Source organism: Trachypithecus francoisi, unplaced genomic scaffold, assembly GCF_009764315.1.
Source record: "Trachypithecus francoisi isolate TF-2019V2 unplaced genomic scaffold, Tfra_2.0 Lachesis_group11, whole genome shotgun sequence".
Lineage (NCBI taxonomy): Eukaryota > Metazoa > Chordata > Mammalia > Primates > Cercopithecidae > Trachypithecus > Trachypithecus francoisi.
The window spans coordinates 121,501,524-121,520,849 of record NW_022681456.1 but is presented as its reverse complement, the minus strand read 5'-3'; the positions used below and the strand labels follow the sequence as shown (position 1 = coordinate 121,520,849).

General features: G+C 42.1%; 1 protein-coding gene across 3 annotated transcripts; it reads left to right on the top strand.

Moving 5' to 3' along the window:
• The first annotated feature begins 591 nt into the window (after positions 1–591).
• MFAP5 (microfibril associated protein 5) lies at positions 592–18,235 on the top strand. 3 transcript variants are annotated; one of them, XR_004440045.1, is made up of 11 exons: positions 592–812; positions 1,334–1,393; positions 2,553–2,588; positions 7,847–7,891; positions 8,236–8,268; positions 9,296–9,331; positions 12,181–12,210; positions 13,596–13,683; positions 14,611–14,684; positions 15,631–15,699; positions 15,984–16,117. XR_004440045.1 is itself a non-coding variant. In XM_033222876.1 (10 exons), the coding sequence occupies exons 2-10, from the start codon at positions 1,336–1,338 to the stop codon at positions 16,094–16,096; spliced, it is 513 nt and encodes a 170-aa protein (XP_033078767.1). In that variant the 5' UTR covers positions 604–812; positions 1,334–1,335; the 3' UTR covers positions 16,097–18,235. The 3 variants fall into 3 exon arrangements, 2 of the variants coding, with proteins under 2 accessions (XP_033078768.1, XP_033078767.1); XM_033222876.1 differs by lacking the exon at positions 15,631–15,699 and having other exon boundaries at positions 604–812; positions 15,984–18,235; XM_033222877.1 differs by lacking the exons at positions 9,296–9,331; positions 15,631–15,699 and having other exon boundaries at positions 598–812; positions 15,984–18,235.
• The last annotated feature ends 1,091 nt before the right edge of the window (positions 18,236–19,326 follow it).

Genomic DNA, 19,326 nt, shown 5'->3' with positions numbered 1-19,326 from the left:
AAAATGATTTGGAGAGTTCTGAAAATTTCCTCAACTTTTTATAACCCCAAGATAGCCAGCCTTCCTCTTGGACAAAACTCATGGCGTCTGTGCTTGCTTGGTTGTGAGAATACATAGAATATCCCAGGGGAAAAAACGAAGAAGAGTCTAAACGTGTAGGTCAAGAAAGAGGCAAAAGAAAGTGAGAAAGTGGGATGAAGGAATGATTCAAATATGAAAGATAGGGAGGCTGAGGGAGGGGAATCGCTTGAACTCAGGAGGCAAAGGTTGCAGTGAGCCAAGATTGAATCATTGCACTCCAGCCTGGGTGACAGGAGCAAAACTCTGTCTGAAAAAAAAAAAAAAAAAAAGAAGAAGCCAGGGAGAGAGAGAAACAGCATCTATAATGTGCATTAAAACACACCAAGGAGAAGATGGAACTTTTCGGTAAGAAGGAACCCAAGGAAAAAAGGAGAGCTGGGACCAGAAAATAGGCTGCTGGAAGAAAGGCAATACATGAGCTGGTGCCAACTCTTCCAGGGAGCAGCAAGAGCTCTCATCAGTGTGGTCATAACATTTGGAATGAGGGTGTGAGCAACTGCCAATTCCCATCTCCCTTCTCATTCCAGCCTCATTGTAACACTCATTCTACGCCTAGCCTGGCTTTCTTGCTCTCCCTCATCTCACTGTTTCAGAGGAGGCCAAATCTGAAGTCCTTTCCAGGGAGTGGCTCTGTTCATCTTATTCTCCAGCCAAAGTAGGAACAGCATAAGAGGAGAGAGACACATTCAGCAGCCAAAGGACTCGGTGGAAAGAGCAGAACACCATAGACAGTGAGTTGTTTGATTACCTAAAACCCTAAAGAGACAGAGGGAATGTGGGTATGTCTGTGTGTGTGTGAAAGGGCTGGAGAGGGGCAACAGGGAGCGTCACTGAACTTAGACTTGAGCAGACCTCCCAAATAACCATGGAATTCCAATGAAGGAGATGCCAAGATGAGCAGATGATATGAAAAAGACATGCATATGAGAAAGGAAGATTCCACATCAGGGATGAAAGAGGCCACAGGGTAGAGCCAAGTATGGACAATGCAAAATGTAAAATTTCCTCTGACTTGGTGGAAGATAATAATACAAGCAAGAATGATGGTACGTGACCAAAGAATAGATTTGAGGGAGAAATGAATGTTGGGTGAAAGGCAAGAAAAGAGAGAAAGGGTTTGAGTCATAAGGGAAAATGGAGAAAGTTCTGGGAAGACAAAGAGACAGGGACCTCGGAGGCATCTTTCCCTGGCACTGAAATGCTGATGTGCCTCTGAGCATCACATTCTCTGCTATGCCCGCCACCCCTATAGATATGTCGCTCTTGGGACCCAAGGTGCTGCTGTTTCTTGCTGCATTCATCATCCCTTCTGGTGAGTCCTTTATTCTTTGCTCCCTAAACCCTCAGCTCCTCAGCTATACCTGTGTGTGGCAGGAGATGGGATGGAATAAGGTCGAAGAGGAATAGCAGTAGAGATGCTTGATATTGAGCTCTGGAATTCCTATTAGAAGAAAAGAACAGATTTTGTGTTAAGGAAAAAAGGTCAGGAATGTGACTAGACTTCAGACTAGGGGAAAGCCTCCCGAGAATTATGAAACTAAAGTGCAACGAAGATACACAAAAATGCACACTAACCACCCAAAGAGGGTTGAATAAACAAATTGCAAAGCAAAAAAGAAGCTGATATACAAATGCATACACAAACACAGAGGGACTACCTAGAAAGAAACTGGACCTGGGCTGGGCATGGTGGGCTCACACCTATACTCCTAGCACTCTGGGAGACTGAGTGGGGAGGATCACTGAGACCAGTCTGGGCAACATAGTGAGACGAGTTAACCTCGTCTCCATTTAAAAAAAAAAGAAAAAAGAAAAAAGAAACTGGACCAAATGTAAATCTTGAAGAAGAACAGTGAGAATACATACACTATTACCATCATACACACGGGTATATTCACAGGCATGCGAAAAATATGTGCCACACTGACACACAAGAAAAACGTGATCTTCACAGATTTCCCAGAATCTGGCTAGAAGATTGGCCACAGAAAGTGAATTTTAGGCTGTAAAGATGTCCTACTCTATTTTTTTTTCTCCCTCTTCCGATACAGATTGAGAAAAATAATTCTTCTGTCTTGTTCACTAGCATAGCTAGAGGGGAAGCCGTGGGGCTAGAAGAGCAGGAAGCACTGAAAGGGCTGCCAGGTCTATCAGTGGAGCTGGACTTCATTCCTGGCCAGGAATGAGGGTAAGAGGGCAGCAGCAGGGCTTTGTTCTCAGGAACTTTTTTTTTTTTTTTTACCAAACAAATGCACAGCAGTGAAGGAACTTATCTTTCTGAAGTGTTTCTATTCCTGTTGGTTTTGTTCATAGCACTAATGGTCTCAGTAATTTTATATTGAGCTATACAGGAATAAGTCACAGAGATAAAGTATAACCATTTCTCCATGATTTTCTGATTTGTCTCATAAAAGGGTTATGAGGTATAGAGCTGTAGTCACTCACATCTCTTTTCTCTTCCTTTGCTATAGACTGGATACCCCTGGGGGTCAATAGTCAACGAGGAGGTAGGTGAACCCTTGGATAGAGGCTCTGTTGGAGTTCTTATCAGAAAAATTTAGATGAACAGAGTTAAAAAAATCCTTCCTGCTTATCTATCGCTGCCAGAAAAAAGAAAACTTTCCTACAACAGAGAGATGCATTGCCAAAGTGTGAGAAATAGGATCAGCTTCACCAGTTTCCACAATCCTGTTATCCCATTCGTAAAAGTTTCTTGTGTGTGTGTGTTTAAATGACTGAAACACCTTCCCAAGACCTCCTCTATGCCCATTTCTGTTTTCACTCTTCTCTACACATTTCCTATCTTATTCAGAAAATGCTCACTAGTCCTTACAAAAAGCATTCCTTAATCCAGGTAACTGTGGAAAAATGAAAGACAGGGTAAGAAGTCATCTTATACCCATAATCCCAGCATTTTGGGAGGCTGAGGCAGGAGGATCGCTTGAGCCCAGGAGTTTGAGACCAACCAGGGCAACATAGGGAGACCTCATCTCTAGGGAAAAAAACAAAAAATTAGCCTGGCATGGTGGTGCATGCCTGTGGTTCTAGCTACTTAGTAGGCTGAGGCATGAGAATTGTTTGAACCCAGGAGGCTGAGGGTGCAGTGAGCCATGATCATGCCATTGCACTCCAGCCTGGGAAACAGAGTGGGACTGACTCAAAAAAAAAAAAAAAAAAGAAAAAAGAAGTCATGTCAGTACTAAGTGAAATTGTGGCATAACCGGGCAAAACCCAAAAGGTATTTTTTGGTTTTTCTGCTTTTTAGGTATTTTTTGCTCACACCATTCTCTGTAGCAAAAATCCCAAAAGTTGTGACTCCTCAACGACTACTTTCTTCAACTTCATGAAGAAAACTCCATTCTGCCTCAAGGCATTCAACATAATTATAATTTATCTCTATTTCTCCCATTCCAGGAGTGTTAGAGGACAGAGCGCTCTAGTATGCAACCTATTAAAGGGATCATGACATCAATTTAGTGGGTCACAACTGGTATTAGTTTTTTAAATGAATTAAGATAGACCAAAACAAATATACCAGGATGGATTGCATGTGTTTTACAAGAGTGAAGTATTATTTCATACAAATTTAATAAAATTTCTCTTAGTTTTCCATATGTATGTACCAGGGTACTGTATAATATATTTTTCTTGCAGTGGGTCCTGGTACAGAAGACAAAAATACAAACATTTTTTAATCTGTTATTGGTAAAAATATCTGAATCCCAGAGTTTCTGAATCTAGATCTGAATCTAGGAAAAAAGGGCAGGAATGTGACTAGACTTCAGACTAGGGGAAAGGCCTCCGGAGATTTCAGCACCAGCAAAACTGAAAATTGGAATTCATTTTTCTGGGCTGATTAGGAACCAGTCCTGTGTTATGACTTTAGATGCTTTTCTTGCAGACATATCATAAGGTACGATGAATTGTCTTGCCTGTAATACCAAGCTCTTTGGGAGGCTGAGGTGGGAGGATCACTTGAGGCCATGAGTTTGAGATCAGCCTGGGCCACACAGTGAGACCCTTCCTTTTTGTTTTTTTGAAACAGAGTTTCACTCTTGCTGCCCAGGCTGTAGTGCAATTGCGCAATCTCAGCTCACTGCAACCTCCACCTCCCACATACAAGTGATTCTCCTGTCTCAGCCTCCCAAGTAGCTGGGATTACAGGCATGCGCCACCACGTCTGGCTAATTTTTTGCATTTAGTAGAGACAGGGTTTCACCATGTTGGTCAGGCTGGTCACGAACTCCTGAACTCAGGTGATCTGCCCGCCTCGGCCCCCCGAAGTGCTGGGATTACAGGTGTGAGCCACTGCTTACAGCCTGAGACCCTGTCTCTTTTTTTTTTGAGACGGAGTCTGGCTCTATCGCCCAGGCTGGAGTGCAGTGGCCGGATCTCAGCTCACTGCAAGCTCCGCCTCCCGGGTTCCCGCCATTCTCCTGCCTCAGCCTCCGAGTAGCTGGGGCTACAGGCGCCCGCCACGTCGCCCGGCTAGTTTTTTGTATTTTTTAGTAGAGACGGGGTTTCACCGTATTAGCCATGATGGTCTCGATCTCCTGACCTCGTGATCCGCCCGTCTCGGCCTCCCAAAGTGCTGGGATTACAGGCTTGAGCCACCGCGCCCGGCCGAGACCCTGTCTCTTAAATAAAAAATAAAAAAAAAAAAAGCCAGGTGTGGTGGTTTGCCAGTTGTCCTAGCTACTCAGAAGGATCACTTGACCCTGGCAGTTTGAGGCTGCAAATGAGCTAATATGGCACCGCTGTACTGCAGCCTGGGCAACAGAGTGAGAGTTTCTCTCAAAAAAAGAAAAGGAAAAGAAAATATGTTAATTTTTTTTTTTCAGAGAGAACTTCATGAATACTAGATAAAGCATTTATATGGTGATAGCTCTTGAAACAGTTGGTTAAACTGAGGTATACGCAGAAAAACCATACTCTGCCCTGAAATCCCAGAGACAGCTAGGATACATTCTCAAGCCCTCTGTTCTCCCATTGCTTTGCTCCTGTTTCTGTGAATGGCTGGACTGGAATGTAGCTAGGCCTCCGGAGAAAGGGAACCAGGAAGGATTGGGCTACACCCAGGAGAGACTCCACTCCTCTCCTGCAGTCTCTGGAATGATTCAGGTTAGCGGTTTTTCAAATATTCTGTGGGATTGGAACAGACTTGGATTCCTTTTATGAAAGATTGTTCTTCCAATCAATGACGTCCAGCTAAAAAAAAGAGTGTTCTGAAAGAAGAAATACTATAATGAATGTGAAAGGTTAAGAGGCTTTTTTGTCAAGGCCGTTGATTTTTTTTTTTTTTTTTTTTTGGAAGGAGAGTCTCCCTCTGTTCCAGGCTGGAGTGCAGTGGCAAGATCTTAGCTCACTGCAACCTCCGCCTCCTGGGTTCAATTCATTCTCCTGCCTCAGCCTTCTTAGTAATTTGGACTACAGGCATGCACCACCCATGCCCGGTTAATTTTTGTATTTTTAGTAGAGATGGGGTTTCTCCATGTTGGCTAGGCTGGTCTCGAACTCCTGACCTCAAGTGATTCACATGCCTTGGTCTCCCAAAATGCTGGGACTACAGGCATAAGCCATGAAGCCTAGCCAAACCTGATGAATTTCTATCTGTAATTTAGAAAAAAGGATGAGGTGGGCAAAGGGAACTCCCATGAAATGCTTTATTTGTATTTCACCTTTTAAACAATCATCCATAACTCTGACATGCTTATAAAAATATTTATTCCCATCAGATTTACATCTGACATTTATTAATAGAATCCGAAGTTAAAAAAAGAAGTCAGGCCGGGCATGGTGGCTCATGCCTGTAATCCCAGCACTTTGGGAGGCCAAGGTGGTTGGATCACCTGCGGCCAGGAACTCAAGACCAGCCTGGCCAACATGTTGAAACCCCGTCTCTACTAAAAATACAAAAACTAGTTGGGAATGGTGGCGCATGCCTGTAGTCCCAGCTACTCAGAAGGCTGAGGCAGGAGAATCACTTGAACCTGGGAGGTGGAGGTTGCCGTGAGCCGAGATCATGCCACCGCTGCCCTCCAGCCTGGGTGATAGGGCAAGAGACTCTGTCTCAAAAAAAAAAAAAAAAAAAAGGTCAAAGTAAACTATGTGAATTTGCTGACCCCTAGTGGGTAGAATGGATTATGAATATAAGCTATTTACATTGAAGGGTAATTGCTGATGTCATGTTTGCTTAATATTTATTTATTTTTTAATTATTTTTTTGAGATAGGATTTCTCTCTTATCACCCAGGCCGGAGTGCAATGGCACGATCTCAGCTCACTGCAACCTCTGCCTCCCGGGTTCAAGCGATTCTCCTGCCTCAGCCTCCAGAGTAGCTGGGATTACAGGCGTGCACCACCACGCCAGGCTAATTTTTGTATTTTTAGTAGATCACCATGTTGGCCAGGTTAGTTCTGAATTCCTGACCTCAGGTGATCTGCGTGCCTGGGCCTCCCGGTATGCTAGGATTACAGGTGTGAGCCACTGCACCGGGCCTGTTTGCTAAATATTTAAATATTGTTTGCTAAGAGAGTAAATTTCAGGTGCTCTTATTATACACATACAAAAAAGGAAACTAATGAGGATATGGATATGTTAATTTGCTTGACTGTAGTAACCATTTCACTTTATACACATCTATCAAAATGTCACGGTGGATACTGTAAACACATACAATAAAATTTATATGTAAATTAAAAAATAAAAGTAAATGTTAATGCTGTTTTGTTATTTTGCTTTTTGTTATTTTTAGAGACCACTGGTTTTAGGAAGTGCTATTATTTACAGTTTCAGAAACAGTTTTCTCAGTTTATTCTAATATAATAGATTCCACCTTAAGACCTGGACCATTTTTATTTCTTTTCCTCCTGCCTTTACTTTCCAATAATCAAATGCAAACCATTCTGTACTTATATTGACATTTTCCCTCCCCATTTTTACCTCACTTCTCAATGAGCATCGGAAAACCATCAACATGGCTGGGTGTGGTGACTTACACCTGTAATTCCAGCACTTTGGGAGGCCAAGGCGGGTGGATCACAAGGTCAGGAGTTTGAGAGCAGCCTGGCCAACATGGTGAAACCCCCGTCTCTACTAAAAATACAAAAATTAGCTGGGCGTGGTGGCAGGCGCCTGTAATCTCAGCTACTCAGGAGACTGAGGCAGAGAATTGCTTGAACCTGAGAGGCGGAGGTTGCAGTGAGCCGAGATCACACGCCACTGCACTCCAGCCTGGGCGACAGAGTGAGACTCTGTCTCAAAAAAAAAAAAAAAAAAAAAAAAAAAAATATATATATATATATATATATGTATATATTAGCCAGGCATGGTGGTGTGTGCCTGTAATCCCAGCTACTTGGGAAGTTGAGGTACGAAAATTGCTTGAACCTGGGAGGCGGAGGTTGCAGTGAGCTGAGACTGGCCACTGCACTTCAGCCTGGGTGACAGAGCGAGATTCTTAAAAAAAAGAAAAAAATCAATACTACCTTTTATAAACACTCATAAGCATATCAGCAAATTTATACCCAATTATATCAGAATTATGAATGTCAAAATCACAATGCCTTTGGTATAGCCGATTTCATTTTAAGTAAGTATTGAAAAGAGGTCATCAATCGTTTGTCATTGTAAGCAATCAAGGAAAAACATTTGTGGGATACTCAATTCCGCTGGGCACTATGCTTCACAATTTAAGTTACTGGAAGTGGAAGGGTGGCAGGCAGACAGAGAATCTCAGAAATTGTTTTCTAATTTTCTTTTCAGACGATGTGACTCAAACGACTCCAGAAACATTCACAGAAGATCCTAGTAAGCTACGCCTTTTTTGTTTGTTTGTTTATGTGCTGTTTGATTAGGGATAGATAGATTGAAGGTCATGTCTATATATAGAAAAACAGAGACTTCAAAAGGGTTGGTGGGTGCTCTGAGCTCATGCAGAGTTCTGTTGCCACCTTAGATGCCAGCATCTCTGTACACACGCCCAATCTTATTCTCTCTTCCATTCCTTTCTGTGATAGTCCCTCAGCTGCCGGAGTCCACATGCTTTCTCTTCAGCCTTTCTTTCCTCCTTTGAGATCATCATCCCTTTATCCTGCTTTCCTTAGCTACTTTTCCTGACTGCATTTTTCATTCCTTGTTATGTGTCTTTGCAGATCTGGTGAATGATCCTGCTACAGATGAAACAGGTAAGTTTTACCATAGTTAAAAAAATGGCATAGTTCTTATTAATATTAATTTTATTAATATTATTAATAATATTAATCAATAATAATATATAATATATTATAAATATTTATATAATATATAAACATAAAATTAATTATTAATAATATTAATAAAATTAATATTAATATTTATTCCAGCCTTGAATTCATTCTGTGCTTTTATCATTTGTTGTTGTTTGTTTTTGAGAAGGAGTCTCACTCTGTTGCCCAGGATGGAATGCAATGGCACAATTTTGGCTCATGGCCACCGCCACTTCTTGGGTTCAAGGGTTCAAGTGATTCTCCTGCCTTGGCCTCATGAGTAGCTGGGATTCCAGGCACCTGCCACCACGCCTGACTAATTTTTGTATTTTTAGTAGAGAAGGGATTTCACCATGTTGGCCCAGTTGGTCTTGAACTCCTGGCCTCGGCCTCCCAAAGCGCTGGGATTACAGGCGGGAGCCACCGCGTCCGGCCTGCTTTTATCTTTGGATGCTGAGGTTGTGAGAGTGTTGTTCAGTGACAGTGCTGATTTTTTTTTTTTTTTTTTGAGACAGAGTCTAGTCCTGTAGCCCAGGCTGGAGTGCAGCAGCACAACCTCAGCTCACAGCAACCTCCATCTCCTGTGTTCAAGTGATTCTCCTGCCTTAGCCTCCTGAGTAGCTGGGATTACAGGCGCCCGCCATCACGCTAATTTTTGTATTTTTAGTAGAGAAGGGGTTTCACTATATTCACCAGGCTAGTCTTGAACTCCTGACCTCCAGTGATCCACCTGCCTCAGCCTCCCAAAATTCTGAGATTACAGGTGTGAGCCACTGCAAGCCACCCAGAACTAACATTCTTTAAACAAATTATAATTATTTCCATTAATTCTGTTCCCTTATACATAAAACACAAAGCCAGACATAGTCTTCCTCTTGCCACAGTATCTCCATTCTCCCTTTTCTTACTCGGCCTTGTGTTTGCAATTTGAAGCCTTCCTCATACCTGCTGTTTTGTGCCTTTTCAGTTTTGGCTGATATTGCACCTTCCACAGATGACTTGGGTGAGTTCAGATCTGGGACCCCCCGGGCCATCAGGGCCATTCTAGGCTTTCCCCAGAGCCCATTCTGGATGGTGTGCAACTGCTGAAGGATCCTAAATAGACAGGATGACAGTTTATGGAGCACATATTTCCAGTAGTTCAATTCAAATTAATGACATTGTTGAACACCTAACAAACAGGAACTGTGCTAATCTTTCTCTCAAAATTTCAAGACTTGATGGGTAAAGGCAAGACAAAAGTATAAACACGTTTTGGAAGATAAAGGGTAGAAGAAGCAATGCTTCGACTGAATTTTTTTTTTTTTTTTTTTTTGAGACGCAGTCTTGCCCTCGTCGCCCAGGCTGCAGTGCAATGGCATGATCTCGGCTCACTGCAACCTCCGCCTCCTGGGTTCAAGTGATTCTCCTGCCTCAGCCACCCTAGTAGCTGGAATTATAGGCACCCACCACCATGCCTGGCTAATTTTTTGTAGTTTTAGTAGAGATGGGGTTTCGCCATATTGGCCAGCAGGTCTTGAATTTCTGACCTCAGGTGATCCTCCTGCCTCAGCCTCCCAAAGTGCTGGGATTACAGGCGGCTAGATTCTTTCTTTTTTTTTCTTTTTTTTTGAGACGGAGTCTCGCTCTGTCACCCAGGCTGGAGTGCAGTGGCGGGATCTCAGCTCACTGCAAGCTCCGCCTCCCGGGTTCACGCTATTCTCCTGCCTCAGCCTCCGGAGTAGCTGGGACTACAGGCGCCCACCACCTCGCCCGGCTAGATTTTTGTATTTTTTGGTAGAGACGGGGTTTCACCGTGTTAGCCAGGATGGTCTCGATCTCCTGACCTCGTGATCCGCCCGTCTCGGCCTCCCAAAGTGCTGGGATTACAGGCTTGAGCCACTGCGTAGATTATTTCTTAACAAGACACAGAAAGAGTTCTTGACTAGGTTCGGTGCTGGGGGTGAGAAAAGGCTTTTCCTGGAGGGCACATTTGACTAACTGCTTCCTGAAAGACAAGTAGAAGTGAACTAAGTTCATAGAAGAGGGAAGAGCTTTTAGATAAGGAAAACAATACAAATCAAAAGGTGTAGGGTGGACACGAAAACCAACAAGAGAGACGTTCATTTAAGGTAAGATTATAATTAGATTTGTGCATTGGAAGGATCACACCCGACCTCCAAACCCCCTACTGTATTCCCAGGGCAGTGTGGCAAACTGATTTGACCATGATCTATCGCCTGGAACTGGGAAAACCAGTAGGGCCACTGTTGCAGTGTTCCCAAGAAAAGATGCTGGCCTGAATCAAGGTAGAGATAGTGAGAATTAAATGATGTGAGCTATAAGGGAGAGGGGATTGTTGAGATGACATCCAGTTTTCTTTTTCTTTTTTTTCTTGCTCTGTCACCCAGGCTAGAGTGCAGTGGTGAGATCTCGGTTCATTGCAACCTCCACCTCCCGGGTTCAAGCAATTCTCCTGCCTCAGCCTCCCTAGTAGCTGGGATTACAGGTGCGCACAACCACGCCTGGCTAATTTTTTTGTATTTTTAGTGGAGATGGGATTTCACCATGTTGGCCAGGCTGGTCTCGAACTCCTGACCTCAGATGATCCACCCACCTTCGCCTCCCAAAGTGCTGGGATTACAGGCATGAGCCACCATGCTCAGCCATGACATCCAGTTTTCTAGATGTGGCTGTTGGATGGATAGTGGTCTCATTCACTAAAGAACAACTAGAATTAGTGAAGGGAAAGATAATTAAGTCAGTTTGAGATACATTGAATGTGAAAGATCTTTGAAATATTCAAGAACTCTTCCAAAAAAGGCAGTTGGATGTATAGGTCTGGAGCTTAGGGCAGAGATGAGATTGGAAATATAGGCTTGGAAATTATCAGCATATAGACCTGCCTTGAAACCATGGGATAGATGAGATCTCATAACACAGGTCCTAGTATTCTATTTGCAACATTTCCAGTGACATTTTCCCTGGTAACTCCCCTGACTAGTCTATTCATCTAACCCCTTGACTTATTCTTCATTCTGTGAATAAGGCCCATGTTAACTTTGCCCCTAGTTTAGGATGACCCTCATTATTTTTTTTTATTTTTATTTTATTATTGCTTTTTTGAAATGGAGTCTCCCTCTGCCACCTAGGCTGGAGTGCAATGGTACGAACTTGGCTCACTGCAGCCTCTGCCTCCCAGGTTCAAGCGATTCTCCTGCCTCAGCCTCCTGAGTAGCTGGGATTATAGGTGCACATCACCACACTCGACTAATTTTTGTATTTTTAGTAGAGAGGGGGTTGCACCATGTTGGCCAGGCTGGTCTCGAACCCTGACCTCAAATGATCTATCTGCCTCAACCTCCCAAAGTGCTGGGATTACAGGTGTGAGCCATTGTGCCCAGCCGACCCTCATTATTCTTTACCCAACAACTTTTATTAAAATAATTTATGATGATGTGTCTAATCTACAGAAAATAAATTTTCCTTTATAAGGAAGAGCTTGTACAGGATGATAATCTTTTCTCTACTTAGCTCTAGAAGCTCCTCTGGGCATATAACTCTTTGCCTTGTGTTCCTACTAAATTTGCTTCTTGTCAACAATACAGAGATATTCACAATGCAGTGAATTTCTCAACTCTTTAGGAAGGAAAGGAGAAAGGAAAAAAACCCCATCCTACCTCCTAATCTCTTCAATTTTGTGGAGCAAATCAGCTCAATAAAGGTTTTCTTTTAGAAGTTGCTAAGAGTTATGAATTCATTTGCTCCCTATCTATGGGCACTCCAAGCAGGTCATAAGTGAGGCAGCGTGGCAGTTACAGAGGTAGTAACTTCTAGAATTGGTAATAATGGAATAAAATTTTTGCCTTTCAGCCTCCCTTGGTGAAAAAAATACTACTGCAGGTATGATTGTTGCTTGCATGTCTTCTTTCTTCCCGTGGATTCTTTCCCTCCTTGTTCTTTGGAGGTTACTTGGTACATCTTCTAGTTTACTTCCAATTATTTCTCAAAGAGTATTAGTGTTCTTCACTCCCTTACTCCTTTTTTTAAAAAAATGAGCGCCTGTCATAAAAGTCATGGGGAAAGAATGGAACGAATGTTACATGGTCCCCAAATGGCCGTCTCCCTAAAGTACCTTGCACTTTACATGGTGGTTAGTGGATTAGGAAGTGACATCAATTTAACTTCAAGGACTCCATATTACCATAGAGGTCATGGTTAAAATTGTGTTTCCTAATGTACTGATATATAGCTAGAGTTGAAAACTACTGAAACAGAGAAATAGCAACCTGCCTAAATAATCTTATTTTTTCAGAATGGGATTATCAGCATTTCTATTTTATTTTATTTTATTTTACTTTATTTTGTTTTGTTTTGTTTCATTCTATTTCTTCTGAGGTGGAGTCTTACTCTTGTCACCCAGGCTGGAGTCCAGTGGCATGATCTTGGCTCACTGCAACCTCTGCCTCCCAGGTTCAAGCGATTCTCTTCCCACCTCAGCCTCCCAAGTAGCTGAGATTACAGGCGCCCGCCACGACTCCTGGCTAATTTTTGTATTTTTAGTAGAGACGGGGTTTTACCATGTTGGCCAGGCTGGTCTCGAACTCCTGACCTCAGGTGATCTGCCTGCCTTGTCTGGTCCCCCCAAAGTGCTGGAATTACAGGCGTGAGCCACCACGCCCAGCCTATTTTATATTGTATAATGGATAATCCTAGAAAGACTTTTTTTTCCTAGAAGTGCTTTCAGAGATTATTTTATCTTTTTTTTTTTTTTTTTTTTACCGAGTCTTGCTCTGTCGCCCAGGCTGGAGTGCAGTGGCGCGATCTTGGCTCACTGCAAGCTCCGCCTCCTGGGTTCATGCCATTCTCCTGCCTCAGCCTCCCAAGTAGCTGGGACTACAGGCGCCCGCCACCACACCCGGCTAATTTTTTGTATTTTTAGTAGAGATGGGGTTTCACCGTGTTAGCCAGGAGGTCTCGATCTCCTGACCTTGTGATCCACCCGCCTTGACCTCCCAAAGTGCTGGGATTACAGGCGTGAGCCACCGCGCCCGGCCTATTTTATCCACTTCTAGTTCCAAGTAGGGAAGCACCGAAACTTCATTTAGTCAATTCCCTCTTGCTGTGTTTTTGGTGAGCAGGAAGGATGTAGCCCAATTTATGATGATTCTCTGCAGAGATTACTCTGTTTTTTTTTTCTCCTCTATCTATTCTTCCCAATTCCTTTAATACTTTGTTTATGCTACTTTTATTTGGACCTCCTTATTTTTTGTGTTGGGCTTCTTCAGAGTGCTGGGATGAGAAATTTACTTGCACAAGGCTCTACTCTGTGCATCGGCCGGTTAAACAATGCATTCATCAGTTATGCTTCACCAGGTAAGGGATCCCAGAATGCCCAAAAAGCATCTTCCATGGTAGTGTTTTTGTGTTGGTAACTATTTAATGAGTACCCACTATGGAATTGCAAACTTTGATGGGGGTCCAAGTTTTTAGCATGACCCTCCTAGCTATTTCTGAATGTACCAACTAGAACCTGAAGTCTGGGCTGAGGTATACAAAGAACAGGCAGAGTAATAGAACTTACAAGGGAAATGAAGGTGAGGGCTGGAGGAAGAAGGGTCATGAGGGAAACACTGGCATACTCAATTTATTACCTGATAGAAGGAGACTGAAGAAAATGGCCCAGCTCTAAGGTAGAAAATAGTGGGGAGGAATATTAAGCCTGACCCTAGGTAGAGTGTGCAAAGTGTCACGAAGAAGAATAATTAAAACAATGGCCTTTGCAACAACTTGGATGGAACTGGAGGCCATTATTCTAAATGAAGTAACTAAACAATGAAAAACCAAATGTTGTATGTTCTCACTTATAAGTGGGAGCTAAGCTATGAGGAGGCAAAAGCATAAGAATGATATAATGGACTTTGGGGACTCAGTGGAAAGCGTGGGAGAGAAATGAGGGATAAAGGCTACATATTGGGTAGAGTGTACACTACTTGGGTGATGGGTGCACCAAAATCTCAGAAATCACCACTAAAGAACTTATCCATGTAACCAAAAACCACCTGTACACCAAAAACTATTGAAATAAAATTAAAAAAATAGAAGAGTAATTAATACCATTCCCTCCCCTATTTTCCAGTGGGGGGTAAAAGTCTGAAATACTTAAGGAAATCCAGTTGGGGAAGAGCAGATAGGGAAAGTGGGGAATATGAGAGTCGAGGAGACATCCCAGACCCAGGTTAGTTCTCCTCTCAAGGCTTTCTTCCATCTCCTTCCTTGCCTATGACATTGGGACGTCTGCAGTTTACGACGTATGTACATCGTCAACAAGGAGATCTGCTCTCGTCTTGTCTGTAAGGAACACGAAGCTATGAAAGGTAAGATGATGTCTGGATGTTTAATGGAGAGAAGCAGTTATGAGAGGGATAAATAGGAGCATGATATTACTATATCCAAAGTCTGGTATTGGGGGAGGGCTTTAGGCTACCCCCTTAGATTCCATCAGTTCCTGCTGGAAGTGATCTCAAATAAACAATCTATGTAAAGCAGTATGCTTGATATACAAACACAACCCTAGGAAAAGTACCCCTAGATCCCTTTTCTACTAGATTGTAACCCCACAGTGTCTCCTATTTAGAGAGCTTTCTGACACTCTGGCTATTTTAAAGATCATTCACTGGGGTTTTAGGGAAAATTTCAAGTCAGCCATTACAGATAATAGACTCTGCTAGTCCGCAGCCATGTTCATAACTAAAAATAAAACATATACACACACATGCACTAATTTGGAGACAGTAAGGTTTGGATAGGACCTATAAATAAAAAATAGATGGGACATTTAGAAATCAGCTACGTTATAAATAGTTCACCAATTCCAGGAACAATGTAAATTTCCTACTGTAACATTTCAGGTAGAAGAAAGTAGAAAGATATTATAGGACCAATTACAAGGGCCCAAAATGTGTGGTTATAGACCACACATGGTGGGAACAAAGATGCTTTCACCTTCCCCATGGCCGGCCCCGAATGATGGCTGTGGTTGGTGAAAACACCGCAGACAAAGCCATTTCTGACTCAGCAGCGCGCTTTGTGCTGAGTTCCTGAGTAAGAGCTGTAGTTAACTTCGCAGAAGGAAACTTGCTGTGTGCCCCCATTGGCTCTGTGCAAGCCACCTGCAAGGGAAGCACCTTGAGATTGAGGATGAGTATTTGGGACTCTAGGCACTTTCAAGTATCTCAGGGGACTTACTAAAGTTAGCTGTTTGCCCATAGTAAGCATGTAAATGTATACTGAATGATTGGACCTCATTTTTCTATTTAATAGATCCATGATTAGAAGAATTGGCAACTGGATATATAAAGGAAACTAACATTTACTGGTCACCTGTGCTAGGTACTTTGCATACATGATTTCATTTTAATACTCAGAAATATACTGTTGAGGTAGGTATTTTAATTCTCATTTTACAGAAAGGGATAGTGAGGTTTATAAAATTTAAGAAACTTTCTAGGAAGTGGCAAATAACTAGAGTAAGTGGCAGAGCTGGTTAAAACCCAGATCTTTTTCTCTCCAACCTTTTCGCTACACCACACTGCAAAGTATTCTCTATCCATTAAAACAAGAGTCTTTGTTATCTTCCTGCATTCTCTTCTCATGATTTTCTGCTTCTCTTCTAGATGAACTTTGCCGTCAGATGGCTGGTCTGCCCCCTAGGAGACTCCGTCGCTCCAATTACTTCCGACTTCCTCCCTGTGAAAATGTGGATTTGCAGAGACCCAATGGTCTGTGATCATCGAAAAAGAGGAAAGAAGAAAAAATACGTGGGTGAGAGGAAGGAGGATCTCCTTCTTCTCCAACCATTGACAGCTAACCCTTAGACAGTATTTCTTAAACCGATCCTTTTGCAGTGTCCAGCTTTTACCCCTACTGTCTAATTTTTCACCCAAACTGATAACATTTATCTCATTTTTTAGCACTTAAAATACAAAGTCTATAGGATTGCATACTTTTGCTGCTTCTCAATATCATAGACACAGTGAATAGATGATGACTATATGGCTTATAGGCAAACATTCTATGTACAGTTTCAAGGGAGACTCAACTTTAGGCTAGTAATCTTTACTATTGAATCTGTCTGATATAGATCTTAGGGTTGTTGAAGAAGCTATCCTTGTCTATTTGGGCTAACCAGAGAACTTCATTTATTTTCCTCACAAGAGTTTCCTAGACCAACTCCCCATCATTCACATGTTCCTCTTTACTCTTTAACTATTTTGCTGGCTTGCCCGAACATTTGCCTGCCAAGTCTTCCTTATAAGATACATCATGGTAACTTTTGTAGTCCTGTAAGATTCTGCAACACAGTCAAGAATTATACAATTCTACCAGCAATACACAAGGACCCAAAAAGTCTTCTGCTAAGCTCAGAGGCTGGGGCTAAAGCATGAGGGCTATGCCAGGTATAGAACTTGAACTCATAATTCTCTATCCAATTTTTCATGCAGTTGTCCAGTCGGGAAGTAAGGTTGGAAAGGAAGTCTCATTTACTGATTCGTTTATGGGTAGACTGGGGTTAACCCACCACCACAAAGCAAATTAGACAGCTTCATGTGAAACCATACCATTGGCTGGCATTTCCTTGAGTTGCTACTTCGTTCGTCCTCCCAACTTACCAGTGCACGGTAGAAGTATTGTGCACATAGCTTTTGGAATATCCTGACTGGGGCCTAAGAAGGGCATTCAGACTTGAATTTTAATAGGCAGACAGAAACTTTGCCTAATAGGTAATATGAAAGAGTGAAAGAAACACAATATTCAGACAACCCACATTCTTATCCTGGCTCTAGCAGTAACCGTGTAGCCTTGGATAAGTCATTTTCCTTCATTAGGTCCTGGTTTAATTTCCTCATCTTTAAAATGAGAAGGTTAGATTTATCTTAGTTCTGCCGGGCACAGTGACTCATGCCTGTAATCCCAGCATTTTGGGAAGCTGAGGCAGGTGGATCACTTGAAGTCAGGAATTTGAGAGCAGCCTGGCCAACATGGTGAAACTCTGTCTCTACTAAAAATACAAAAATTAGCTAAGCATGGTGGCACGTGACTATAATCCCAGCTACTCGGGAGGCTGAGGCAGGAGAATCAATTGAACCTGGGAGGTGGAGGTTGCAGTGAGCCAAGATGGCACCATTGCACTCCAGCCTGGGTGACAAGAGCAAAAGTCCATCTTAAGAAATATATATGTATTATATATATTCTTAGTTCTAAGATTTCCTTTAATTCTATGATTCTCTGGATTTAAATGCTTTATTCATATTTCTTGAAGCTTAGATAAAGTCTAATTTACAGCAACCATATCTGTTTTATCCTGGTGAGGATAGCAGTCCATAATGGAATAGAACAAAATCCCATTATAACAGATGACAAATTATATATCATGAATCCTTCTGTCTGAATAACTCAATAACTTTCTATAAAAGCCAATGGAATTCAAATAGGAGCTAGGAGACAAGTTACATAAGACAGTGGAGGTTGTATTCCTTTTATATTGCTGAGGAAACTAGTTAAATGATCAGATTCTTGCTGTTAAGAAACAATTTAGTTTAATGGGATCTGTACAACTGATTAAAAATAAATGCTACGAAAAGCCCCAAAGCATATAATCTCTATTCCTTGTAGTCTCTAGGATTAAATGTACTCATTTAGACAGACATATTAAATGCATATTTTAGCCACTTTAGAGAAGCCTCATAGGCAGCGTTTCCAAGATTCATTTTAAGAATATCTTCGTGAACTTGACCCTCCTACTCCACATTGCAACATTTCCATCAGACAGCGTTTCAATTCCAGTATTATGTATATTGCAAATTAAACATTTTAAAATATTTTTTCCAATTTATTTCTCAAAATAAAATGTCATTTGTTCTGGTTATTTTTCTCTTTTATGTTTACAAAAAAGGCCTGAATTTATGAACTTTTATTCCACTTTTAAAAATGTGTATCAGCCGGGCGTGGTGGCTCACGCCAGTAATCCCAGCACTTTGGGAGGCTGAGGTGGGCGGATCACCTGAGGTCAGGAGTTCGAGACCAGCCTGGCTACCATGGTGAAACCCCATCTCTACTAAAAATACAAAAATTAGCCAGGCATGGTGGCGGGTGCCTGTAATCCCAGTTACTTGTGACACTGAGGCAGGAGAATTGCTTGAACCTGGGAGGCGGAGGTTGCAGTGAGCTGAGATTATGCCACTGTACTCCAGCCTGGGTGACAGAGCAAGACTGTCTCAAAAAAAAAAAAAAAATATATATATATATATATATCTAATATAAATATATATAAAAATGTAAAAAAAATACATATATAGCACACAATATTGCTCACATGTCTCTCTTCTGCTATCCTCTATTCTTTCCTTCACTCCATAACTTTACCATCAGTTCCCCAACACTCCAAATGTATTTATACTCCTCCAAATGTGTCCCCCTTTTTCTTTTCTGTCCCCTGAAAGTCTGACAATCTTGCTCGGTGAAGTTTCATGCTGTACTCACACTTCTACATGATCAAATTCCTGTATGTTGCCATTTCTCATTGTTCTTATGTTCTCTACACTTTTAAACTCTTCTTACTATGTAAAACAAATTTGTAACCTGCTTTCCATGCTTCTTTCCACGTCCTTATAACGTCTTATTTCCCCCTCTGACTTTCCCCTGAGAAAGGTCCCAGATCAAATTTCAGGTGGTTGTTTTCGGTCCCAGCTACTTCCCTCCCTCCCCTCCCCACTGGCGGAAATTCCACCACCTCCCTAGTTGTTGTTGTTGTTTACCCCATCCCATCTCAGGTCCCTGATAATCTTGTTTCCAATAATTAGGAAACCTTTTACTCGCTGTCTTTTTTCTTTTTTTTTTTTTTTTTAAAGATTCAGGATCGGGCGCGGTAGCTCACACCTGTAATCCCAGCACTTTGGGAGGCCTAGGCATTAGGGAGTACCTGCCTTAGGGGTGGTTCTGTGAATTAACAAGAGTATG